The sequence below is a fragment of the Bufo gargarizans genome, chromosome 6, assembly GCF_014858855.1.
Source record: "Bufo gargarizans isolate SCDJY-AF-19 chromosome 6, ASM1485885v1, whole genome shotgun sequence".
NCBI classification, from domain to species: Eukaryota; Metazoa; Chordata; class Amphibia; order Anura; family Bufonidae; genus Bufo; species Bufo gargarizans.
This window is the reverse complement of record NC_058085.1, coordinates 284,847,072-284,874,844: the sequence shown is the minus strand read 5'-3', so window position 1 is coordinate 284,874,844 and position 27,773 is coordinate 284,847,072. Positions and strand designations below refer to the sequence as shown.

The 27,773-nt window shown below is 42.9% G+C and overlaps 1 protein-coding gene across 4 annotated transcripts in view; it reads left to right on the top strand.

Annotated features, from left to right (window-relative positions):
• The window catches only part of RBBP8NL (RBBP8 N-terminal like), a 43,435-nt gene that overhangs the window by 11,143 nt on the left and 4,519 nt on the right, over positions 1–27,773 (top strand). For 3 of the 4 annotated variants that reach the window (XM_044298150.1, XM_044298151.1, XM_044298152.1), the window contains exons 2-12: positions 3,176–3,307; positions 13,713–13,755; positions 14,969–15,064; positions 15,542–15,654; positions 17,355–17,433; positions 19,956–20,113; positions 22,111–22,193; positions 22,575–22,738; positions 24,290–25,097; positions 26,839–26,923; positions 27,453–27,532. In XM_044298150.1, the coding sequence (XP_044154085.1) occupies positions 3,220–3,307; positions 13,713–13,755; positions 14,969–15,064; positions 15,542–15,654; positions 17,355–17,433; positions 19,956–20,113; positions 22,111–22,193; positions 22,575–22,738; positions 24,290–25,097; positions 26,839–26,923; positions 27,453–27,532 (1,797 nt within the window). In that variant the 5' untranslated portion in view covers positions 3,176–3,219. The remainder of the gene's footprint in view (positions 1–3,175; positions 3,308–13,712; positions 13,756–14,968; positions 15,065–15,541; positions 15,655–17,354; positions 17,434–19,955; positions 20,114–22,110; positions 22,194–22,574; positions 22,739–24,289; positions 25,098–26,838; positions 26,924–27,452; positions 27,533–27,773) is intronic. The other variant, XM_044298153.1, reaches the window with a different exon arrangement.

The window sequence follows — 27,773 nt, the reverse complement described above, 5'->3', positions numbered from 1 at the left end:
TTTGTGGAATTACTGTAAATATAAGGCGTGGTTAACCTTTAATACTCACAAGTTCAACCAGATAGTCAACATAAAGTGAAATAACAAGTTCTCTGCTATGTCAGATTTCTTTACAATGGGTCAAATGACACACAGGGTGTACAGGATAAATGCTCACCTGCTCCAAACAGCGTATCGTCATAACCCAGATAATATTTCATCATGATAACCAGGAGTTCAGTTTCCCTAAAGAAAAAAAAGACTCTTAAAGATGTCTCAGAAGTAGTCCTTCCAATATCCGGAGTATAATAGACTAAAGAGAAGAAAATCTGGAGTGTAACACATTGCGTTGGAACATGTAATTTGTGTGAATGATGTCTGTATTTGACATAGTTGAAAATGTCTGAAAAGTAGCCCTGATGTCCTTAGTACATAAAGACTAAAGACAAGAACAGCTGGAGTGAAATGCGTTGGGTTTTAATTAGTCATATATTTATTACTGCCTGGTGTGGATCATAAGGAAACGAGAGTCTTTAATATGCAGATATGGTGTCACCATTGAAAGCAATAATAAAAAGGAAGCAAGAAGGAATGAAACGCGTTGTAAATCTGCATGCTAAGGCTTAGACTGAATATATCCATCAGGTTGTAAGTGCCCTGTTATTGCCAAAATAAAGTCTAATGTTGCTGGCATGCGTTGGCACCCTCACCAGCTTGTTCAAACACTAAATTCCTGGCAACATAGTAGGGTCTTCACCCGTTCTCTGAAACAGGATTCCCTGGAGCCATCGCTGAGTCACTAAACCACAAATTGTCAGGCTCAAAGTGAATTTTTTTTAAATGCAAGTAGGGCTGAGAATCTATTGACTAAGATGAGAAATGCTTAAGAAAACACCAGAATGCTAATGCAAGTGGCAATAAAGGTGTCCCCTGCCCCCCTGACTTCGTAAAAATAAAAGGCGGCCATAAACATTCAATAGCCGTCAGCCGAACGAAAGCTATCTCTACTGTCTCCCTCACAGCTATCCAATACACATATACGCTGGGCTCGTCTGTGAATGCTACCTATGATACCCAGTGCTTCCAGTCCCTGTTGACAGAAAGTATGAATTCCCACCCATCGTCCCATGCACCTCTGAAGCCTTTCACCAGCCTCAGCAGTCACGTGTCATCTGAGACCAGTGAATGGCTGCAGCAGTGCACAGGATGATGGATAGGATGCCACATTTCCAGTCCACAAGGGAACCAGACGTGGCGAGGACTGAACCAGAATGGGGATGCTGGGAAAAGTTGAGTGTATTTTTTTTTCTCGATTGTTAACACATTTCACTTACCGTATTTTTCGCTGTATAAGACGCACTTTTATCCCCCCAAAAGTGGGGGGGAAATAGCAGTGCGTCTTATACGGCGAATGCAGCTTATTTTGCGATTTGCGAATTATCGTGCAAATTTTTTGCGGAGTACTTACAACTACAAACGCTCGCCGAGAGGAGGGAGGAGGCAGGCTGGGAGGACGGGCGCTGGCAGTTTGTGAGTCATGCGTCACGCGCCTGCGCCGCCCACTTTATGAATGAAGCAGGCGGCGTGGGCGCATGACGTATGACTCACGCTGCCAGCGCCTGTCCTCCCGGCCTGCCTCCTGCCTCCTCCCTCCTCTCGGCGAGCGCTTGTAGTTGTAAGTACTCCGCTCATTATGCGATTATGCACATAACTATTTACTATTAGACATACGATTATACAGTGAGCTGGGCCCGTGTAGTAGAATAGTCACTGCACGGGCCCCGCTGTCATTATAAAGCCAGATGCCGGCCCCCAGCCCTGTATTGAGGGTCATTCACTGCAGGGACACTTATGGAGGGGATCTGTGGATGACACATAGCATAAGATGCTATATATGTGTCATCCACAGATCCCCCCCATAACTGTCATACACAGAGACCCCAATAAGAGCCACCCCCAGATCCCCCATAAGTGTCACCCCCAGATCCCCCATAAGTGTCACCCACAGATCCCCCATAAGTGTCACCCACAGATCCCCCATAAGTGTCACCCACAGATCCCCCATAACAGTGCGTCACCCACAGATCCCCCATAACAGTGCGTCACCCACAGATCCCCCATAACAGTGCGTCACCCACAGATCCCCCCATAACAGTGTCCGTCAGCCACAGATCCCCAGTAATAGTGCCATCCACAGACCACAATTAGTTCAAAACCCACCAAAAGCACACCTTTTGGTTCAAAATATTTTTTTTCTTATTTTCCTCCTCAAAAACCTAGGTGCGTCTTATAGGCCGGTGCGTCTTATACGGCGAAAAATACGGTAATTAATTTGCGTTAGGGGTTGGACAATCCATTTGGAGCGCCATTTTTCCGATACAGAGCTCAAAACCCCTATTTCTCATCATATAGCTATAAAGTTAAATGATACAATTCTTACTATCTGCAGTCACCATTGGGGGAGCTCAGAAGCCTATTAAAGACTATATTGAGGTAATATGGAGCTTTATAAATTCATATTCAGTCGCATCGCAGTGTCAGACTGGGTTTTCTGAGGACCACCAGAGGAGATTATTCTCCAGGTCCAATCCCTCAATAAAGCTTAATAGGTTTTGAATCAGATATATAGACTGTAGTGATTGGCTCCAAGGGCAGCCAAATGTTTTCCTGGATCTTTAGAGCCTATTAGCCTGGGCCCATGGAGGATCCTCTGCTGCTCTTGTGGGCCAATCCCACCTTGGAGAGATGTCATTATATGGTGTGGTGTCTGAACTGTGATTTGTGCTGTGTTATCCATCTCCTGCTGCTCCTCCTCCCCTCTCACAGCACACGGAGGGAGAAATACTGCAGCTCCATACCCCTCCTGTGTTTCTTCTATTTATGGTATTACTGTAAACTACATTTCTGGAGGACTGAGGACATTGAGATGCAGATAAGAGGGAAGTACAGACTGCGGGAAGGTGTGATTGCTGCAAATGTTTTCTAATAACATATAAGACTTGAGAAATGTCTTAAACTCAGTACTAAGATGCATTTTAAGAAATTAAATAAATAAAAGATATGATGGCTATAGGGTACCTCACACCTAGGCGGCTTAGGAGCCAAAGGTTGCCCCAAAGCCACTGGTTAGGGAGCAATGGTGAAGTTTGTGAGGTCAGTAGTATTAATTACTATATTCATCTCCTTTTATTTTAAGGGCAAAAACGGAATGGTTATAACGAGGATTTGTGAACAAAAAGTATGGCGTATCCAAGTGGCAATATGGCGACTGAAAGCTTTGCTGAAGCTCTGCACAGACTGAAGGAGATCCATGACAAGGAAGTACTAGGTGAGGACTGTCAGGAAATCCCCCATCTCTCTCCTGTGACAAGCCCCGCTGTCCTCTAGAACGCTATTAGCAGTCTTCTGCAACTATATGGAACAGTTCTGATGTTCACTCTATGTTTTCAAATTATTTTAAAGTTATGACTGGCGTTTTGAACGCCAGTCTTAATGACCCCTATAGCTGGTGGCGGATCCACCGGAGTTATGTAGAGGCGCTAGCAAACAGTTTTCATGAGCAATCTCCTATCATAGCCTGATCCTGCAGTCAAGTCTTCCGTCTGCCCCTTTTCTACTCTCTGTAGAATACCTAGAAGGGGGACAGATGGGACAGAGTAACACATGACCGCATTACAATTTGTCACTAGGGTGCTGTATACACAAAACTGTATAGTTTTTTTTCTTTTTTTAAACCAAGACTATTTTCAAAGTTTTTTCATTTTTTATTTATTTTAGAAGCATCAGAGCAATTCCTGTCTTGTAAAGTGATGGCATACTGTTGGGATATGACATCACTTTATGACTAGTTGGGGTCTGACTTTTAGGGACTTAACCAACTCTAGGAATGAAGAGGCTACAGCACTGATTCAATGCTGCTGACCCATTACTGTGTTAGGCCTCATGCACACGGCCGTTGTGCGGCTGTTCCGTGTATTGGGGACAGCAATTAACGGTCCCCAATGCACGGGCAACGTCCGTGCGGTGGCCGGGACGGATCGAGACCCATTCAACTTGAATGGGTCCGTGATCCGTCCGCACTGCAAAAAAAATAGAGCATGTTCTATTTTTTTGCAGTGCGGAGGCACGGACAGACACCATAGTGCTTCCACAGGGTTCCGTGCCTCTGTTCCACACCGCAGCTCCGTGATGTGGGGAGCACATGGCCGGTGCCCACATATTGCGGACCCGCTGTTTGTGGGCTGAAATACGGCCACGACCTGGCATGAGGCCTTAGTCTGCAAAGCGACGCCCCAGGTTCTCAATGTGGAGGGGAAATGCAGCACAGCTCCATTAAAGGGAAAGCAGCCAGTTCCAATTCCCTTTCATAATACTTGTTTTTGTTATACTGTATACACTTTATTTTGTACAAACTTTGTATAAACCTCATTCACCACTTCTAGAATCATCTCCAAGGCCACGGGCGATATTAGTGATCTGTCTTGTCTTCCAAGGACAGGATGAGACACGTTAAAGAACCTTGAGAAAAATCTCCTGGGAAAGAGAGTGCAGTGAGCTGTGTTGGTTAGACGAGTAAGGCCGGTGGTGAGACTGCATTGTTCTCGTGTGCGTTCAGACAGGTCGGAGGAGAAGTGCTCATGAATAGACATGTCTCACCACTCAGTCACACGCTGTTAGGAGCCTGGGGTTTCTGTGGCTTCAGATGATCAGTTATTACATTGTTTCATAAGTTTATTATAACATTCTTACTTCTCCAAAAAGTGTCATCTTTGACCTGTGGCTCTCCAGCTGAAGAGGAACTACAACCCCCAGTGTGCCCCCACAGCCTCGCAGCTCAGCATTTCTTAGAACTGTATCCAGTGCAGACAATCCTCTATGAGTGAAATTCATCAGCACCACAGAATCTCTGTCCTGGCCTGATAGTTTGGGTAAAATATATCAGTCTAGAGTTCAGACTTAAGCTCACAGAAGATTGTACATACTGAATACAACGGTAACGGATCTGCAGCTGTAAAAAGTATTAGTTCTGGACTGATTTGCTGCTCCCCATTCACTACCAGCAAGCAGAGTTTAGGCGTTGACTTTCATTAAATAAATATTTTTTTTTACAATATTGACAGACTTCTATCGGGCCCTTTTCTCCCATTCCATGGCTCTACAAAACAAAAAACATGTCCTACACTTGTCAGTGAAAATCAGGACGTGGCCCCATTGAAGTCTATGGGTCCGCAAAAATGCGGAAGGCAATCCGTTTTTTGCAGACATACTGAACTGATCCGAATTTTTGCGGACAGCATACGGCTGTCTGAATGAGCCCTTAGGCCTCTTGCACACGACTGTATGTATTTTGCGGTCCGCAAAAAAACGGATGCATTCCCTATTTTGCAGAATGGAACAACTGGCCCCTGATAGAACAGTACTATCCTTGTCCCTTATGCGGACAATAATAGGACATGTTCTATTTTTTGGTGAAACACAAATACGGAAACGACATGCACATGTAGTACCTTTTTTTTTTTTTTTTTTTGCGGACCTATTGAAATGAATGGTTTCCTATACGGTTCGCAAAAAAAAAAAAACGGAAGGGAAACAGAATGAAAATACGATCATGTGCAAGAGGCCTTAAAAGAAGGAAAGGTGGACTGAAACGCATTGAGTACTAATATGTCATGTTGTGTTACTGCATGATGGGAATCCTGTCTGTATTTTGCATAGAAAAAGTCTTGAAGTAGAGTAATCTTTCCAATATTCTTAGCACAGTAGACTAACAAGAGAAAAGTTGTACTGAAACGCGTTGTGTTCTAATATGTTGTGTGTGTTACCGCTTGGAGTGATTTCTGCCTGTATTTTACATAGAGAGTAAAGTACCAAGGCACGCCTTCCAATATCTTTAGTATAATGGACTGAAGGTGACCATACACTTGTTCAGCCAACATCTACTCATCTTGAACCCCTCCACACGCACACACACACGCACATGCACACGCACACACATTTGGTTTGGCCCGAGCATACAAGTGTTCTGAAAGAGAAATGGCCTATGGCAGATTGTAGTTCGTACTGAGAACAAAAGGATCGGCAATGTTGGAATCCAGCAACCTGATTCTTTGTTCACCTGTCAGGAGAAATTTGGGAAACTCTGGTACACAACAAACGGTCTGCTGACCCCATGGAAGCCGTCAGTTTCGGTCAACATTAATGGAAATATGAGGGAGTGTTACATGTGTGCCAGTAATTTCAGTGAATCCATCAGGTTGCAAGAGCTATTGCTAAAATACTATTTCATACTGCTGCCATGTGTTGGCACCCTCACCAGCTTGTTCAGAAAATGTAAGAATGTTCCCATACACTGAAAACCAGCAAATGTATTACCGCTATATACTTTTTCAATACACAATGATTTTGCTAAATTTACTAAAACTGGTACTAGACTAGACTGGCCCTTTTAAAGAAATAAAAAGGAAAAATTGACAGTCAAAGCCTTCAGCTGTCGGGACATGCAGGGAGAAATATTGTCTCCCCCTAATACTTTCTCTCCTTTTATGATCCATACTTAATTTAGGCCTTCAAAATACGTATCAAGAGACCTGAACGCGTGGCCGTACCCGTATAGTTTCGCAACAGCTGGTTGAAGACTATTGGTCTAGAACTGTACAAATTTATTCCAGATTAGGCAAAGTGTCTTTTCTACTCTAGAACCTGGCAGATGTTCAGTATGTTTCATCTAAAACCTTTCAAGGCTCTCCCACTCTAGAACAGGCAGTTCCTTGTTCAGAATGTGTCATCTAGAGCTGGGAACGGTAGGCAACCTTGGTGAGCTACAGATCTACTGTAGTAATACATGGTGCAGTTATGTAAGATTTGCTAAAAATGTTTTCAGACAGAGAAGAAAATACCATATTTAGGTCATAGGTTCCTCTTTTATAAGGTGCTTAACATTCGAAAAGCATTTTGACAGAAATAATGGAGGAGATTTACTAAATCAAAATGTGCCATAATTTGCACCCATAATTTGGTGTACATGCCTTGCATGAAATTTATTAGATGATTTTTTTTCACCTTGTCCAACAAGAGGTAGTTGGAGTGGGGCATCTTAAGATGTGACAATGTACGCCAAAATTGGGCCAATTAATTTGTGATGTAAAATTAGACTAGTTTAAATTTGCACCAAATGTATTACCGAGCATCAGTCACTGTGATTGATCTGCAACAGACTGTCTAGTCTCAAGGCCCCCATGCACATTAGTGTATTGCTAGCCAAACCTTCAGAAAATAATGGGTTCAGCCAACAGTCTAATGTTTGTGGGGAGTGCCCGAATATTTACACCCGATCCTTTTGTTCTTCTGGGAGCTAAGCTGTCCCCCGAAGTGTCTGGCAGCAGCTTTTTCCCCTTTCCCCATTGAATACATATACATGTTTGGCTGTGCTGAACATGCACAGTATGTACAGTACAGACCAAAAGTTTGGACACACCTTCTCATTCAAAGAGTTTTCTTTACTTTTATGACTATGAAAATTGTAGATTCACACTGAAGGCATCAAAACTATGAATTAACACGTGGAATTATATACATAACAAAAAAGTGTGAAACAACTGAAAATATGTCATATTCTAGGTTCTTCAAAGTAGCCACCTTTTGCTTTGATTACTGCTTTGCACACTCTTGGCATTCTCTTAATGAGCTTCAAGAGGTAGTCATCTGAAATGGTCTTCCAACTGTCTTGAAGGAGTTCCCAGAGATGCTTAGCACTTGTTGGCCCTTTTGCCTTCACTCTGCGGTCCAGCTCACCCCAAACCATCTCAATTGGGTTCAGGTCCGGTGACTGTGGAGGCCAGGTCATCTGAGGCAGCACCCAATCACTCTCCTTCATGGTCAAATAGCCCTTACACAGCCTGGAGGTGTGTTTGGGGCCATTGTCCTGTTGAAAAATAAATGATGGTCCAACTAAACGCAAACCGGATGGAATAGCATACCGCTGCAAGATGCTGTGGTAGCCATGCTGGTTCAGTATGCCTTGAATTTTGAATAAATCCCCAACAGTGTCACCAGCAAAGTACCCCCACACCTCCTCCTCCATGCTTCACGGTGGGAACCAGGCATGTAGAGTCCATCCGTTCACCTTTTCTGCATCGCACAAAGACACGGTGGTTGCAACTAAAGATCTCAAATTTGGACTCATCAGACCAAAGCACAGATTTCCACTGGTCTAATGTCCATTCCTTGTGTTCTTTAGCCCAAACAAGTCTCTTCTGCTTGTTGCCTGTCCTTAGCAGTAGTTTCCTAGCAGATATTCTACCATGAAGGCCTGATTCCCACAGTCTCCTCTTAACAGTTGTTCTAGAGATGTGTCTGCTGCTAGAACTCTGTGTGGCATTGACCTGGTCTCTAATCTGAGCTGCTGTTAACTTGCGATTTCTGAGGCTGGTGACTCGGATGAACTTATCCTCCGCAGCAGAGGTGACTCTTGGTCTTCCTTTCCTGGGGCGGTCCGCATGTGAGCCAGTTTCTTTGTAGCGCTTGATGGTTTTTGTGACTGCACTTGGGGACACTTTTAAAATTTTCCCAATTTTTCAGACTGACTGACCTTAATTTCTTAAAGTAATGATAGCCACTCGTTTTTCTTTACTTAGCTGCTTTTTCTTGCCATAATACAAATTCTAACAGTCTATTCAGTAGGACTATCAGCTGTGTATCCACCTGACTTCTCCACAACGCAACTGATGGTCCCAACCCCATTTATAAGGCAAGAAATCCCACTTATTAAACCTGACAGGGCACACCTGTGAAGTGAAAACCATTTCAGGTGACTACCTCTTGAAGCTCATCAAGAGAATGCCAAGAGTGTGCAAAGCAGTAATCAAAGAAAAAGGTGGCTACTTTGAAGAACCTAGAATATGACATATTTTCAGTTGTTTAACACTTTTTTGTTATGTATATAATTCCACATGTGTTAATTCATAGTTTTGATGCCTTCAGTGTGAATATACAATTTTCATAGTCATGAAAATAAAGAAAACTCTTTGAAAGAGAAGGTGTGTCCAAACTTTTGGTCTGTACTGTATATGGGAGAAGTCATTTAGACTGGTGCTGGATGCGCCGAAGCGATGTAATGTCGGCGCCTTTTCATATCGTCGTCCCTATGTTCTTTCACGGGCGTAAAAATTTAAACACAGCAACAATTGTCCGATAACAATTGTTTATTGTAAAATTTCACCCACTGAACTGTGGTTTTGGTTGAAGTCACCAATTTGTATTAACCTTGTATGGCTACCTTTTATTCATCAGATCAGGGAAGGATGAGGAGGTCAGTTTTATAACAGAATCAAGACGAGGCAGCCCCAGTTGGGCTAGTTTTACACTAGCGTTAAAATAATCTGACAGGGTGTTTGGGAAGAGGAACAGCTTGCCAGAGTTCATCGTATCCGGCATATCCGGAAAGGGACAGATTCACTGTAATGGGACCTGGTGGGGATCCGGCCTGTTTCCGGCATTAGTGCCAGAATTCGGCTGGACAAGAACCGATGCTTCCAGCTGTCCACATACTAGTGATTTTTGTCATCCATAATGGCTGATTTTGATCACTTATTGGTGTAAATCACCCTTTTTATGTGAGACAGAAGACAGCGTCAGACACTGACCACTAGGTAGATCTATGAAATATCTCATCTGATGTGTTGGACTGTTTTTTTCCAGTCCTTGTCAGATGTTGATGTTGATAATACTTTTAAAGTTGTTTATGCCAAACACAGATTCACACCCTTTCTATAGAAAACCAGCTTGTCAATTTGTCTTTATAACTTATGGAGTTGTAATCCTGCACTAGCTTCAGACCAACCACTGCAGGAGTAGACTGAAGTAATACAAATTTTTGGACAACCCTATAATGTCTTAAAATAAAAACCATGGTATCCTAACCCATTTCTCTGGCGGTGTGCGATGCAGCGCTGGTCCAGAACTTCCGCCAGATGCCCCAGCGTTAACATGCCTGGATTCTGCAAGTCACTGGTGCAGCCAGTAGCTGTCCTCAGCTGTAGACCACTGAGGACAGTGATTGGCAGCAGAAGTCACATGACGTACTCAGGCACATCATTGCTGCTGTTTATAAGCAAAGATGGGCAGGAGTACCGGACCAGCGCTGCAGAGAACGGTGCTGGAGAAACAGGTGACTATATCATGTTTTTTTGCATTTTAAGACAGTGTAAAGGTATTCAGAGATTTTTCATTATCTCAGATAGTCCCTTTAAAAGACAAGTCATTTAGAAAACTGAAACGGATATTGTATAGTCAGCTTTAGGCATTTTAATCTACTCAGGACCTGTCAGCGATCTGCCAATAAATCCCCACTGGTTACTTAACTAGGATCTAGAGCAGTGGTGGCGAACCTATGGTATGGGTGCCAGAGGCGGCACTCTGAGCCCTCTCTATGGGCACCCGCACCCTGAAAAAAGTCTATGGAGGCTATTATAGCTAAATGAGAAAGTACATGGAAGATATACTATTGAACTGTAGAATTCAGGTAAAATTGCCGTGTTAGCACTTTGTAATAGTTTGGGCACTCGGTCTCTGAACTGTTCACCACCACTGATCTAGCGCAATATGAACTTAATTTCATGAAGATCCTCTAAAAGTTTGAGTTCATTTGTAGTGTAGAACCAAATCTCTTCAAGTTCTAGGTAATTATTTGAACACTGGTTGAGATGTTAGCATAGTATGGTGGTACTTCCACCCACATGTCCTTGAGAATAGTGAGAATATTACTCCAAATGTGCTACAGACACATCTCTCAGGTCAAATGATCTTTCCCAGCTTAACCGGGGTCCACTTAGGGCAGTTTGAAGATGACCATAGATAGGTCTTTCTTTAGTTTTTGTCTAACATAACAGGGTAACAACACTGTAATTTAATCCCTATAACCCAATGTCATCTGTAAAACGTGTGACCAGACGTTTCATCACCTCAAACCAGACCAAGGTACATGGAAGTTAACAAGTATTTGGGACTTCTTTCAATGTCACATTTTCAAACAACAGAAACACAGTGTAAGTTGAAGTGCAAATAGCTGTTCAGATTGTGAAAAGCCCGAAACCTGACAGACAGGTTTGTCACATGTCACAAGTCGTTGGGCACTGAATATTTTCTCGTTAATGAGCAGACATTTAGCAATGTGTGTGGCAGAGAGTTTAAAACACCGGAGGAATACAAGCTGTTGCTGGATAACACATGACTGCCCATATTATAAACAAGGAAGCTAAAGTAATCATTATAGAAAGTTGGCAAGGTTTGTAAAACAAACAGTTGTCTTCTAAAACCTACCCCATGAACGGGTATGGGCAAATCCTACAAAATTATCACAGAACAATATACTTGCTTATAAAAGAAATTAACACTGTACCCCATGGACTTTGGCTGTCACACATCTTACCCTGGTTTGTCCAAGCTTCATCAAAAGGTCCAGTAGAAGATAACTTCATTTGAAGGTGACTTTGGTGCCAAGCCCTTGCTACTAGGATATTTCTATTATGGGCTGATTCACAAATAACCTATTAAACATTATTAATATTATGCCCTGGTAGATTCTGGATTAGAGATGAGACCTTCTAGTGGACCCAAGGAGTGGCAATAAGACACCAAATTCTTGAATAGAATTTTTAATAACTTGACAGAAGAAGATAACACTAAGGAAGGTTGCTGTGGATTATATTCACATAGGGGGTCATTTATCAAACTGGTGTAAAGCAGAACTGGCTTAGTTGCCCATGGCAACCAATTAGATTCCTCCTTTCATTTTCCAAAGGAGCTGTCCAAAATGAAAGGTGGAGACTGATTGGTTGCTAAGGGCATCTAAGCCAGTTCTACTTTACACCAGTTTGATAAATGACACCCATAGTGTTTTCTGCTCTAGTGGGTCCATGGGCACCAAGACTTCTTACTAAGGTATCAATGAGTTACATTCTGTGATCCCCATTCAAAAAACATAAGGAAAAGTATGACATAGAAATCTTAGGCTACTTTCGTAGCCTTACTCAATCATAGAACTATACTGTTTTGTCTGAGAATGAAAAATTTGTCCATTTGGCTTCTTTTCATAACAGAGCAACAATATCTATGATGGATATGTTCCCAAATGGATCTCAACAATCCTGATGGATCCTACTGACCTATAATGGGGCTTCGTCGCAGTTCTAGTATTCCTGACGGCATTGCTGAGGACTACTTTACTTTTTCCATAAAAAATATAACCCCTGATGAACAGAGCATAAGACCAACGGGAACAGATCCTTACAATGGCCGATAACTTTCCTCATGAATAGTATGAGGAGAATTTCAATGCTGTTACTGTTGATGTTACTGTTAATGTTGATAAACATGCAGGAAAATCTGCTACAGACTTCTACAACGGCTACTTACCTGCCATACGGCATCCAAAATCACTCACTGCCATCTAGGTTGGTCGCCTGTGACTTTGAAAACCATAAAATGTTGGAAATTTTAATATGGATGACCTTTAAAGGGATTCTGTCACCTCCCCTCAGCCAAAAAACGATTTAAAAGCAGCCATGCAGCACAGCTTACCTGGATTAGGCTGTGCTCTTTTATCTTGAAATCCGTCCAGCAGTTACTGCAAAAAACGACTTTGATCAATGAGGAAATGCGTCCTGAAGGTGCCCAGAGGGGCGTTTTTTTCTTCCTAGTGAGCCCAGTACCGCCCCTCTTTCAGTGCCCAGCCCGCCTTCCTTGTATTTTCTAACTGCCGCCCCCAGCCTGCCACAGCCTCTCCTGCCTCTCCTCCCCCTCCCTCACGCCGAACGAAGTCTCGCACAGGCGCAGTACCCACTGAGGGCTGCGCCTGTGCGATCATCAGGAGACTGAGGGCGGCAGCTTCATCTTCGTCACTGGGCATGCGCCGAGCCCAGTGACGTCCGATGCTTGCTCTTCCCTGCTGACTGAGGGAAGAGCGAGCATCGGACGTCACTGGGCTCGGCGCATGCCCAGTGACGAAGATGAAGCTGCCGCCCTCAGTCTCCTGATGATCGCACAGGCGCAGCCCTCAGTGGGTACTGCGCCTGTGCGAGAGTTCGTTCGGCGTGAGGGAGGGGGAGGAGAGGGAGGGGAGGCTGTGGCAGGCTGGGGGCGGCGGTTAGAAAATACAAGGAAGGCGGGCTGGGCACTGAAAGAGGGGCGGTACTGGGCTCACTAGGAAGAAAAAAACGCCCCTCTGGGCACCTTCAGGACGCATTTCCTCATTGATCAAAGTCGTTTTTTGAAGTAACTGCTGGACGGATTTCAAGATAAAAGAGCACAGCCTAATCCAGGTAAGCTGTGCTGCATGGCTGCTTTTAAATCGTTTTTTGGCTGAGGGGAGGTGACAGAATCCCTTTAAAATTAACCAATTTAGAAATGATCTAAGCAAATTATATATGACCATCAATGAAGATAATTAGACCCAATCAATCAAAATCCATTAAAAAAATTTAGGGCATGCTGATCGTTTCTAGTTATTGTGTAATTATGAGAAAGTGTATATTTGGCATTCACTAACCATATGCTGACACGTTTAGCATACTAGTAATTGATTTGGATTAATGATTATGCGTACACTAGCATGTATGTTTTTGAATCATAATTTTCATGTCTATCGTCAGTTCTTATTTGCTATTTTTACCTCTACTGAAAACAATCATTTGAACTTTCTAACTAGAAGTTAATAACTGTGTCTTCTTTTCTTTCAGGTATGCAAGCAAAGCTCACAGAATTATCAATGGAGAAGTGTCGGTGAGTGACACTGTACCCCACTATTTCTCTAAGCTATTATACATCACTCATTTATGAGATCCCACTAATGTTCTCATGGGGAAAGGGGAAACACTATTACTATCTGAATAAAAAACTGAAGTACAGTCAGAGACTTAAAACAACCCTCTTGCTCCCTCTACCTAACAAAAAGTGCACTGCAGGCCTATCGTTTGCTCCCATTATGGTTCCTAAAAAAAACTTTAGATACAAAAAAAAGGATATATATATATATATACACATACATACACACACACACACACACACACACACACACACACAACTACAGGCTGGGCCTCTTATTGGAAAAACCAGAGCTGAATTCAACATTGCAGATGTCAAAATGGCGGCAGAAAAAGTTTGTGCCACCAAATAATGCAATAAAGTCAATTTTATACCAGTTAAAAGAGTGCATCCAGACTTCTGCCTTATCCTTTAAAGTGTACATGTATGTATTTTTATATATATATATATATATATATATATATATACATACATAGACACAACTCACCTGGTGGCCCTTACCCACCTCTCACTGCCTTCTGTCCCTGTACACAGTTCCCTGCTCCTCTTCCCGTAGGGAGTGTGCTCCCTCTGGCTCCTAAAGGGCCAGTGCATGAGCAACCCTGGGGTACTTAAAACACCTTCCTCTGTGGGAGGGTGCCTGAGCAATAGCTTCCTTAGCTTTCTAGGTTCCTGCAAAGGTGTGTTGTATTCAGTTGTCTGCCTGTGTACCAACTATCTGCCCGTTTGCTGTATTCTAACCCTCCACTGCCTGACCTGTGCCTGACCTCCATATCGATCCTATGTTGTCTGCTCTAACCTTGTACTGGTTTCTGTATTGCATGTACTCCGCCAACCCTGACTTTGTCCTGTCCTTGACTACTATTTTGCCAGACCCCTTGGTGCCCTGCATTGGTGTTTATGACCCCCATGGTTCAGCTGTCAATTAGAGACTATTCCAGGGGACTGCCAGGATAACACCCTTAGGATAGGCCCTAAACCAAATCTGTTGGTTATAGCCTTGTTTATGTGATAATTGATCAAGCACCACTAGTAGTTTATACGTTGTCAATCTGTCAAACTCAACTCAATCTCATACATCTATTGTTATAGGTACATAGATTAGATAGGTATAGAGCTGTTAGCTAACAGTGTAACTGTTTTATCTTTTTTTTTTTTTTATTGATTTTAGGGACTCACAAAGGATCGAGGAGCTATTTTCTAAGAACCACTTACTAAGGGAACAGCAAAAAGGGCTGAATGAAAACATTAAGGTTCTTGAAAACAGGTGAGTTTGCTATTCATTCGCCTTCTCATCAGTACTCCAAGTGTTAGGCCTGTTCCTGTTGCTTCACCTCTGTGCTCTCTGCATAGATATCCATCTTTAAATTAAACAAAGAAATATACTTATTAAGGCTCCATTCACATGTCCGCAATTTAGTTCTGCATTTTGCAGAACTGAATTGCGGACCCATTCATTCCTATGGGGCAGCATGATGTGCTGCCCGGACACGGAATTGCGGATCCGCACTTCCGGGTCCGCAAAAAAAATAGAACATGTCCTATTCTTGTCCGCAATTGCGGACAAGAACAGGCATATTCTATTAGTGCCGGCAATGTGCGGTCCGCAAAATGCGTAACACACATTGCCGCTTTCCGTGTTTTGCGGATCCGCGGCTCCGTGTATCCGCAAAACACTTTGCGGACGTGTGAATGGAGCCTAAGGCTTAGCATCAGATTTTCATGTTCTGGTTTGTTTATTCAGACTAAGAGCCGGCCTGTGTGACCGATGCACAGTGACCCAAGAACTAGCAAAAAAGAAGCAACAAGAATACGAAAACTGTCACTTCCACAATCTTCAGCAGATCTCGTCTCTAAGTGAGTACATTATCAGAACTTGAACCCTCCACTAGATTCATTTTTGTCTCTTTTCTAAATCCTGTTTATGAATAAACATGAGAAACATTTTCTGGACCATCAAGAGGTTGCATTATAGGAAAATCATCCTTATTGGTTTTATGGGAGCTGTTGAGGCAGGGCACACATTTTCTAACTCAGCTGACAATGAGAAAATCGGGCCATATAGGGAGAAGATGACTAGAGCTGAAAGGAATTGTCCAGGATTAGTAAAACATGGCTGTTTTGTTCTAGAAACAGCACCACACCTGTGCATGAGGTGTGTCTGGTACGGCAAATTAAATCACTTGAGGTAAATAGTGGACAGGCGTGGCACAGAAAAAAAAGGTCATTTTCTTAATCCTGGGTCAACCCCTTTAAGTTGGGTCAACTTGCCAATTTTCAATCCATCTATGACCACCCATGCGCATATCACAACCCGACATATACAGGTAAAACTCGAAAAATTTTAATATCGTGCAAAGTTCATTTATTAAAGGTGAAGCTAATATATGCAATAGACTCATTACATGCAAAGCAAGATAGTTCAAGCCTTTATTTGTCATAATTTGGATGATTATGGCTTACAGCTTATGAACCCCCAAAGTCACAATTTTGAGGTACCCTTTGCTCAGGGGGTATGGATTAATTAGTTGACAAGAGTGTGACACTTTGAGCCTAGAATTTTTAACCTTTTCACAATATTCTAATTTTAAGCTGCATTAATGGAACTCCTTTTACATCAGCCTTGATTGTACCAATAATCACTATGTATAAACCCAAAATAGCAAATAATAAATGCCTGCAGTTTTCAGTGTAAATTCTCTGATAAGGTCCAGTCATAAGGAGTTACATATCGGACTCAATGCATGTTTAGCTTTCATCTTATGCAAGCCTTTTGTTCACCTGGCCCATTCCTTGTGTGGTGAGATCATCCAGGAACTGATGTATGACCTCAGCCATTTTTTGCTAACTATGAGGCTGTCAATTAGTCCCCAAGTCCCCCAGGCTTCAAGAAATGCATATTCTCTGGTCTCTACTGTCCTCTAGACGGTTGGGTTCCACAGAATTCAGTGCAAGTTAGATTTGATCTATGGCAGCCTAAGGGTACAGCCACATGCAGGACTGTAACTATAGGGGAAGCAGGGGAAGCGGCTGCTTTGGGGCCCTGACCCAGAAGGGGCCCATCCAGAAGGAGGAGGACTAAAAGAATTCGTCAGGGCCCCCTCAACAGTATTACACAATGAAATGATACACAGTGGCAGTATAGACAGTGTATAAAACGGATGGAACAGCTGCCGGGCCTGGTCTGAGAGAGTGATCTTTACTAGCCACAGGAATGGGGGCAGCATGAAAGGAAGGGGTTGCGACAAAATTACTGGGGGAGGGGGGCCCCCATTCAAAAATTTGCTGTGGGGCCTAGTAATTTCTAGCTACGCCACTGGCCACATGCACAGGTTTCCTAGGAGCTAAACTCAGGAGTGGATTAGGAGAGAAATGAATAAGGACACATACAATTTCTCTTCTTTTTTTTTATTCACTCTTGGTTTTGGCTTCTAAAACTGCATCAGGAAACTGGACCGTGTGGCCGTACCATTTGTGGGAATAGAAACATCAGGACACTAATGCGAATGGACAGCTTCAGATTTAACGCCTTACCAACTTTTTTATTCCTTTTGCAGCCAATGAAATTAATTTGTTGAAGGAAGAGAAAAAAAGCCTCCTGGATGAGCTGAAAAAATGTGCGGAGATGAATTCAAGGTATAACATCATTTTACAGAGCTTTCATCTGAAAGGATTCTCCAACTCAATGGGTTCCAACCTGTGGCTCTCCAGCAGTTACACAACTCCAACTCTCAGCAAGGCCTGGCAACTCCCAGTATCTTTAATGTTGTACTTGTACTTATACAACAATTGGAAAAACAAAGGGTGGACACCACTGGCAACATGGGCCTCAGTCTTCATTAATTGTCTCCGATATGGCAAAAGCTGGATTGATTTACATTCTAGTATTTTGAACAATGCATCAGTAAAAGTGGCCAAAGATGTAGCAATTATTGTTAGTGAACTGCTAATGGTATTGTTATAACCTTGTGGCTGCATCTGCTACTGCAGCTCAGCCCATTTAAAGGAGCTGCAGTTCAAGGCATGGACAAATTTGTATATACTGTATTTGGCTGTGCTTGAATAAACAAAGAGGGACCACGGCTGTCTGACCACACGCATGGGAGGCCACGGCTTTCTTGCTGATTATGGGATCTAAAGATCAAACCCCCAGCAATCATACAATAATGGCCTATCCTAAGACTAGGCCATTAATCAAAGGTCCTGGCGGTCCCTTTAAGGTCCCCTTATCTGGTATAGGTGAAACTCCAAAAATTAGAATATCATGCAAAAGTCCATTTATTTCAAGTGCAACTTAAAATTTGAATATTCTAGGCTCAAAGTGTCACACTCTAGTCAGCTAATTAATCCATATCCCCTGAGCAAAGGGAACCTGAGATTGTAACTTTGGGGTTTTCATAAGCTGCAAACCATACTCATCCACATTATAACAAATAAAGGCTTGAAATATCTCGCTTTCATGTAATGAGTCTATCTCATTATGTTAGTTTCACCCTTTAAGTTGCATTACTGAAATAAATGAACTTTGCACGATATTCTAATTTTTCGAGTTTCACCTGTATAAGTTCTTCATAAAAGCCAACTATGGATGGTTGGAAAAAAGAGGAATGGGTAGGCGGTTTACATATCTTTCATTCATTGACATTGAAGGAATACATGCTCTGCTATCTCTCCATTGCGGGCCAGTACAAGGCTCATCCTTGCAACGAGCAGTGGGCGTGGACTCACTGTGCCAACTAACCATTTTGACTTTGGGCTAAACCTCAGGGCGCTGTCTTGGCAGTTCACTGGCATTCACGCTTTAACCCCTATACGGGGATGTGGACCTCGCTGCAGGAACCCAACCAGGCCTCTGTACCCCCTGGAATAGTCCAGGTGTAGTTGGCAGCTGACCCACAGGAGTCAGAGACAATGGTGCAAAGCACCAAAGGAGAAGACAATATTCGTAGTCGGAAGACAGACCGGGATCAAGGCAGAGTTTGTGTGGCTTATCCATAAAACAAATCTGAGGTCAGGGCAGGCAGCAGAAGATCAGAGTTGGTAAATAGGCAGAGTTTGTACATGAGCAGACAGACAGAAAAAGCACACCTTCACTAGGGCTAGAAAACACTAGAATACCTAAAGCCCAGGCAAAGGGGTGGAACCAATAGCCCAGTAAAAATAGGAGGGTTGATCAGCACTTTAGTCAGCAGCTAGACAGTGAGCAAGAGGGAAAAGTTAACTCTAGCAGTACCACAAGGAAGTTCCCTGACCAGTAGCCCCAATACACACAGAGTAACTGTATGACCGTCCTGAGGATGGTGATATACTTGAGTTCAGAAGGGCAGCCGTGGTCATTGGTTAGGTACGTAAGTAGCTAATGCTCCTACATTCATTAATGATGAGAGCATCAGACCATTATGTATCCAGCCAGATGCCATGAGGAGCACTCAGGTGGCCCTCTGGACATCGGCCCACCCTGGGAAATTGCCCTGTAGGGTCTATGGCCAGACCACCCCCTGGGTCTGTGTGATGGTGGTATACTGCTCAGTCGTGGTGCAACAGCACCAGGACACAGTTCAGCAGACTTTACTTGGAATCCATCCATATGCTAACATATAATAAGAAGAAAGGGTGTGTACAGGTTACGCTCAACAGGTTCCACCAGTCTGTAATGGGCTATCGTTTGTCATCTGTAATCCCTTTGCTTTCAGAAACACAGATATTTTCACTAATAATAAGGTACATGTATTATTTCATATTCAGTTCATTCCCAGGAACCTCTTATATTTTGAGCTGCAAGTAAATAGTACCAAACTTTGTGTTGTATAAGGGGTATTCCACAGTATTCCAATATGGGATCCACACAGCCTAAATTTCTGATAGGTGGCATCGCCCACAAGTCATGGTAACATTTTGAAAATCCTAAAACTTCACTGTTTCCTTTTGGGGAGAACAAGTTGTAGGCCACTTTGTAACCTTTGTGAACAATCCAACCCATAGAGAGTCACACCTTGGGCTACAAAGTGCTGAACACAGGAATTGGGGCAACATGATCCACTTTTTGCAATGTCCTATAATATAAATTATACAATATCATTTTATACATTATAAAAATGCAATATTATATAACATTAAAAGATGAAACATTGTTTTTTTTTCTGTTCTGGTGTCATTAGTGAGAGGAGCAGATCCAGGAGTCAGACCCCTGAAAATAATGTCACCTCTGAGGCACAACAGCCCGGTCTCTCCACGGCAAATCAGAAAAACGCCACCGAAAAGACAAACAAAGACAGGGAGACGCCAGAAACCATCCCTGAACGTCAAGTTCCTGAAGGTGAGTCCTATATTACCTACCCCATACAGCACTGATAAAATACACAAGATAGATACACACCAGTATACATGCCATACATGTATGTAGCCTATCAGACCATATGTTACCGCAATTTCTTATGCCCATCTAAACAAATTTCCATTAACTAGAAGTGATATAATAATAATCACTATTCAAAGTATTTTCAGGTCACAGAGTACACAAGGAACACTGTCAGGTCAAGGGTAGATCCTGAGGAGGAGAAGCATGACAGAGGGATTGAAGTAACTCCATAACCCAATGTATTAGCTTTGCCCGGATTGTTCCTTTATTACATGAAGTCAGTGGGTGACTATGTAGTTTATGGTCACACCAAGTCCTACTGAGTGACAGCTGCTAATAGAGAAGGTCCAGACCACAATCAGGTAATACCTATATACTAAAGACGCACCCGATTACTCAGTGACATGACCAAGTGAGGCTCACGGGTTGGTATTTCTGTACAATTACAGGGGTTGTCCATTCATTTTATATTGATGGTCTATCCTCAGGATAAGCCATCAATATCTGATTGGCAGAGGCCCTACACTCCACACACCCACCGATAAAACATCCCATGCCGATTTTTCTGTGGATCTGCAATAAATCTGTTAAATGTGGATTTTGCCTAGGCTTCCAGCGTCTGCGTAGCATAACTCAACCCAATGTGGCTTTAAAGAGAACCTGTCACCATGGACCAGCCCAACTAGAGTACTGCATGAATAGCACCGCTGTAAGGGAGAGTTCACATTACTGTTATTTTTTTGTTCTTCTGATCCACCAGAAGAAAAGAAAAAAAAAAGCGGATCCTGTAAAAAAAAATATATAAAATTTACTGTACATCAGTTATGCACATTTAGCATCTGTTTGAGGCATTTCTGTCTGAGATCCATTTTTTTTAGACAGAAAAAAAAGTACTTAATGCAAAAAAACAAAATGCATCTGAGACGGAAATGTCTCAAGCGGATGCCAAAAGTGCATAACTTATGCGCAGGATCCGTTCTTTTTACAGAATTTTTTTTCTTTGTTTATCTGTTCTTCTGACGTATCAGAACAGAACGGAAAAATAACTCTCTTAGGTTACTTTCACACTAGCGTTTCTATTTTCCGGTATTGAGATCCATCATAGGGTCTCATTACCGGAAAAAAAAAACGCTTCCGTTTTGTCCCCATTGTCAATGGGGACAAATCGTAACTGAACAGAATGGAATGCTCCAAAATGCATTCCGCTCGGTTGCGTTCTCATACCGGAGAGCAAACCGCAGTAAAACGGCTCCGTCATGACCCACAATGCAAGTCAATGAGGATGGATCCGTTTAACTCTGACACTATCTGACACAATAGAAAACGGATCCATCCCCCATTGACTATCAATGGAGTTCATGACGGATCCGTCTTGGCTATGTTAAAGATAATACAACCAGATCCGTTCATAACGGATGCTGACAGCTGTATTATCAGTAACGGATCCAGCAAAGTAGCCTTACTCAGTTCAGATCAGTCTTTTGTATCTCTGCACTCACCCCCCTTCCCCCACTGTGCATCCGAAAACCAGCTGTTTAATGTATTGAGAGGACTCCTGAGCGTGTGCACATAACAGAGAGGACTCCTGAGCCTCTCGATGCATTACATGGCTGGTTTAAAACCTACACCGCAGGTCAATTTATACCGTGTCTGAAAGAGATATCTTTAAATTGAATCTACTCGGCTGGTATAAAATTCTGTGAAATTGCCCCATGCTAATCCACTGTGGCAACTCTGCAGCGTTTCTGTGCCATGTGGATCTACCCTGAAACCGCACTAGTCCAATGTCGATCTACAGTCTGTCTGCTTGCTGCAATAGATTTACCACCATGGACATTAGATGGTCAGTGGAATACACCAACAACTATGTTATTCACATTAAACAGGACATATGTGTCGACTAGAGTAAAGATTTGATGACGTTCTAACGCTTTGATTCTACATTCTTATGTCAGAAGCTTGTGCAGCCGTCCTAAGACTGTCACCATCAGTAAAGCAGTTGCAGGGATTGGATTACGAAGCTCGCCAGTCTGACATGGTATGATACGTGTGATCGCTAATAAGCAATAATTATATTCTTTAATATATGGCCAAAAGTTTCAGAACTGTTTATTTTGAATGACTGATTTATGAACAGCATGCCATACAGTGAATACTGACAGAGAATGAACATAATCATGCAGATAATAATACAGTACTTTCTATTGATACTTCTACTAATATACTAAAATAGTGTCATATAATACAGTCATTCAGTTCACAACACTTCTAGCAATATGTCAGGGTGCCCAGGCATCCGGGTCAGTAACACCCCCTTCAGTAGTGATAGGCTATGCAAACACTGCTCCCTGGTTGCCTTACTGGTTATTACTCAACATGTCTGGACAAGGGTCTAATTTTGCTGTATGTTATTTTCCAGAATATGTCTGGGGTGCAGAAACTGTTCCTAAGCACACACAAACAACAAAGAATATCCAACCAACTTCATGGAACCATTGCTGTACTGAGACCAGAAGCCAAAAATGGACCCAATGTGCCACCACCACCACCACCCATCCATAAGTGCAGCCCAAACCATGAAATGTAAGTTACCTGCTTCTTATATGCTGGCAGGTGTAAATTATGGGGTGACATTGCATGACTACTGTTACGCTGGTGTCTTGTGCCCACCGCTGGTCCGCCTTCTCCCTGCAGGCATAGGTGCTGAGCTACTCACCCAGCTGACCTCTCTGTCCAGCCAGCGCTCTGATTCCGCTCACCTTACTCCCAAGTAAGGCCTGCATTTCTTTGTGGATTGCTGCCCCTGAGTATATAAGGCTGCTTTACTAGTGGAAGGGTGCCTGAGCTTTAGGTTCCTGGCTTACTAATTTATGCAGTGAAGGTGTATTATTCAGATTGTCTGCCTGTGTATCGAACATTTGCCTGTTTACCAATTCTGATCCTCAGCTGCCTGCCGACAACTCTGACCTTTTTCATGTATACATGCCTGCCCTGACCTTGGCCTGTTTTTGACTATGAATACTGCCTGTCCCTTTTTAGCCTTGCAACAGTGTCTCTGACCACTGTGGTTCAGCTGTCAACTACACCGGGAATATTCCAGGAGGTAGCAGCCTGGTTGGTTCCCTGCAGTTAAGTCCATATCCCTGTATAGGGGTTAAACGGTAAAAACCAGGGAACAACCAAGACAGCTCCCTTTTAACCCAAAGTCAAACCCGTTAGTTGGTACAGTGAGTCCATGCCCACTGCCATAACAAGGATGAACCCTGCACACAATGGAGAGGTAGCTGAGCATGTATTCTCTCAATGTCAATAAATGGAAGATAAGTAAACTTCTTACCCATTCCTCTTTTTCCAACCATCCATTGTTGGCTTTTATGAAGAACTTATACCTGCAGCGAAGTCCACATCCCTGTATAGGGGTTAACGGGTGAAAACCAGGGAGTTGTCAGGACAACTCCCTTAGGGATAGACCAAAGCCAAACTGGTTAGTTTGCACAGTAGTTCCACACCCTTGCCTGTGAAACTATTTGTCGGCAGTATATAGGTGCTGAGTCGGGGGTATAAGCCATATACTAGGTAAGACTGTGCAACAAATTTTACAGTGCAAGTATGAGCCTAAATATCATGGATTTCTTAAAGTGGTTCTCTGGGCTTTTTATATTGATGGCCTGTCCTTAGGAAAGGTCATAAATAACAGATCGGTGAGGGTCTAACTCCCAGCACCTCCAATGATCATCTGTTTCGCAGTCACTCTGTACCAAAAATAGGCCGTGAAACTAAACAACTGGTTACTGCAGGAGTGTTTCCATTCACTCCTATTTTGGGCACCGGAGATACCTCAGAACAGCGGATTGGCGGGGTGTATTAACCAGATCCCTACTGATCTGCTATTGGTGACCTAGCCTAATGATAGGCCATCAATATAGAAATCTCAGAGAACCCCATTTAAATACATATACTGTAGTAGTGATCTCCAGCTGTTGTAAAACTATAATACCCAATATGCTGAGATTTCTATTTTTACTGCGGTTGGAGACTACTAGTCTATAGCACTTAATGATTGCTCCCATACATTGAGATTCCTTATAGGATCATTCATCCATGATGACTGTATCTTGTTTGTCTCATTCACAGGCATTCCAAGGAGCTCCCTATGGAAGCATGTGGTCCCCCTTTCCCGCTTGAACCCTTAAAACATGTCCTCTCAGAAGAACAATTTACCCTCTTGAAACAACACTATGTCCAAAAGCATCTGGCACAATGTGGTACTGTGTTGCACAACGAGGGGGCAGCTCATAGGTTATTGGACAAACATCGAGAGACTCCTCTAGAAAGGAGACGACCTGAAGATAATTTGGAAGAAAAGGTGGCAATGGCAGAGCTACAAGGAGCTGTGTTATATGTCAGAGAGCAAGGACTGAAGAACAGAATAAACCAGGCAATCCAAAGAGAGAAACTTCATTACCTATTAACCAAGCATGGCCAAGGACTTAGGATACCAAATTCGAGAGGAGATTTCCCAAAATGTCCACGAAGAGAAAGCCAAGAAGACAAGGAAATGTCCCTGATGCAAGTTTTAAGTGCACACTGGAGGAACAAGCACATAAATTGTCAAGAGGGGGCGCAAGACTGCGAAGAACAAGAATCCAAGTGTGCAGAGGCCAAGTCAAGATCTGAGGAACAAGAGGAGAATCCAGATAGACCACTTGACCTCTCTGACACCAGAAGAAATCACCACACCTATCAAAACGATATTAAGAAAGAACAAAGGCATAGTTCCGAAGGTCAAATGCCAAGCCCAACATCCAAATATAATACCTCTCCTCCCATCAAGGCATCATGCTCTGACCACATATATGGAACTGGACTGGAAGATACCACATTGGCGGCTAAGGGGGGACACGTGAAAGATGCAGAAGAAGATGCAAAAGATAAAGTGATAGTAAGTTTTCACATGTCCATCTATTGATTACAATGGAGTGAAGGTCACATAGTCAAGGCACCACTGAAATCAATCCATTTCCATAACTGGCCATTCAAGGCTTGGGAAATGCTGATGGGATAGGAGACAGAGAGAGTGAGAGAGATTAGAAAAATAGGTCCTCTTTTACACCAGAAATGGCACCAGTCTTCTTTGGTTGTCTCTGGTATTGCATTTCAGCCCTATTCAAGTGAATGCAATACCAAACACAGCCTATGGCTAAGAGAGGCGCTATTTCTCGGTCTGGAATATGTTAAAACTAGGGTGGCAAGCAAACATCCTATTAAGAGGATGGACTGTTCAGTCAGCATTGTATCAGTAGCATTATTGTCTTCCTTTAGCTGTATTGTACAGCCCAATTGGTGCCTAAACCCTTCCGTCACAAGGTGCAGATTGTTCCTGACTGGTGTCTCTAGACTAGCATTGATAAATGTTATTTCTACAGCCTTTCATCATAACCAGATCTGTTTCCCCAGCTATTGATCCCAAGATGGCCATAGGCATTACATATTTGTTAGGTTAGTTTCATACCTGTAGCAAAGCTTTCCGTCAGAGAACAGCCTGCTGAAGTTCTCCGAATCCAGCAGGGCAGGATACTACCGCCTTCCTGCCGAACCACACAGACTATAATGGGGTCCTGCAGAGATCCTACCACTACCGGTTGCAGCAGTTTTTGTCTGGCCGATTCCAGGCATTGGCTGCAGGTATGAAAGATCTTATTGTGTCTATGGTGGCTACCAGTCTGATGTCACGAGAAACAGATCACATAGGAATGGAACTTGTCTAAGCATCTTTTTTTTTTTTCATGGATAAGTGATACTTGTTGCTGCTTATCTTCCAGCTCCAAATTGTTAAAATACATGCTCAGATAACCTCATGTATTGTAGAAGCCACCATCAGGCTCTAACACCTTAGGATATAAACCTAAAAGTGTTGCTAGAAAAACAACCATGGAATGCCCAATAGAAATATAAATACTTTATTGAATCATCAATTGATCAAAAAATTCATAAAACATGTTACACAGAATTACTATGGAGAATAATCAGCAAAACAACCTGAATGCAGTAGTCTTCCCCGTCGGTGCCTCAAAAACCCGCCAAACAGATGGAATACATGTCTGTGCAATATGCAGTGAGGTAATTCACAAGTAGAAAGTATCAAGTAAATATCCGCTACAAGTGACTGTGATGTTCAACTCACTGCACAGCCCAGTGGAGGGTTAATGTGTAATAATAGTAAAAATAGTAATACTATAGAGCACATAATCACATAACATCCACTTAATAAATCCAGATGAGATATGCCCATATACAACAGATCATAAATGACAGGCTGCAAAATAACAAACTCCTACACAAAAGTACCCACTGGGGACGTGAACATACCCACAGACATGATGAAGGGCTAGGACACCGAACACAAGGCAGGCAAGAACCCCGACGCGCGTTTTGCCTCAGCTTCGTCAGGAGGTCAAATCTAACACCTTAGGAGCCTATAATCTGCCTAGCCCCCTAATGGTAATCACACAGATCCCTGGATCCATATCACATGAAAAGGTCAAAAATTACAACACCAGAGAACATTTTTTAAAGGAGCCGTTTTCTGGTGAAACTACAAGACAGACAACTACCCCCCCCCCCCCCCTTCCCGAAAAAAAACGGAATTCGTTTTTAATGGCCTCCTTCGAATCTCTTTTCAGGACTTCAATGTGGTTTCACAAGCAGACAAGGGATTGTCTATTACAAAGAAATTAACGAAGGGACGCAAAAGACACCGAAACTCAGGTGGGTGAACAGGAGAGGGATGCACTAGCCGCCACTGAAAACCAACCAAGCAATCAATGCTGGACTGAAGTCACCCCTCTTGAACCAAAAGACCTTTATACACATACTATAAGAAAAACTGAGTTGTCAGAACCCACTAATTATGGTCGGGCTGGACCACTACCCCTGAAGATGATGTTGGGGAAAAGAAGGATCGTGCATGCTGAATTTTACTGCTCGATCCTTTTCTTCTCAGGGGAGACAAGGGTTCACTCCTCTCTGAAAAGACATGCACACTTGGCCCCAGCTGAGCATGCGTGTGGGGAGAAGTCGGGAGGAATAGCTATTTAGCAAACACCTATTAGAATGTATATGGGCACCTTGAGGATGTCACATATGACTGCTCATGTTTTCTATAGATATCCTTTTTTACTTCCCATATGACAAATAATGTAATATTATCAGAACATCCACTGGTTACTTAGTCACTGCTGGAGACTCGTGCTACCTGCAAAGTCAACTGTATGACCTTCCTGTTCTGTGTCATCAGATGGGGATGAAGAACAAATCGGAGATGTGCAATCCCCACAACAAGACTTGGATGAAGAATCAGACACATCAGACAGCGAGGTCTGGAACCAAGACATATAATGTGGTATATGTGATGTGTGTGTGTGTAACCTTCATACAGATACACCATAAACAGACACACCCTATAAAAGTGCTTGTCACACATATCCCATATACAACACACCCATATCCATGACCAAAGAAGGTGCCTGCCACACGTATCCCATATACAATGCACCAACATGCATGACCATAGAAGGTGCCTGCCACATGTATCCCATATACAATGCCCCCATATGCA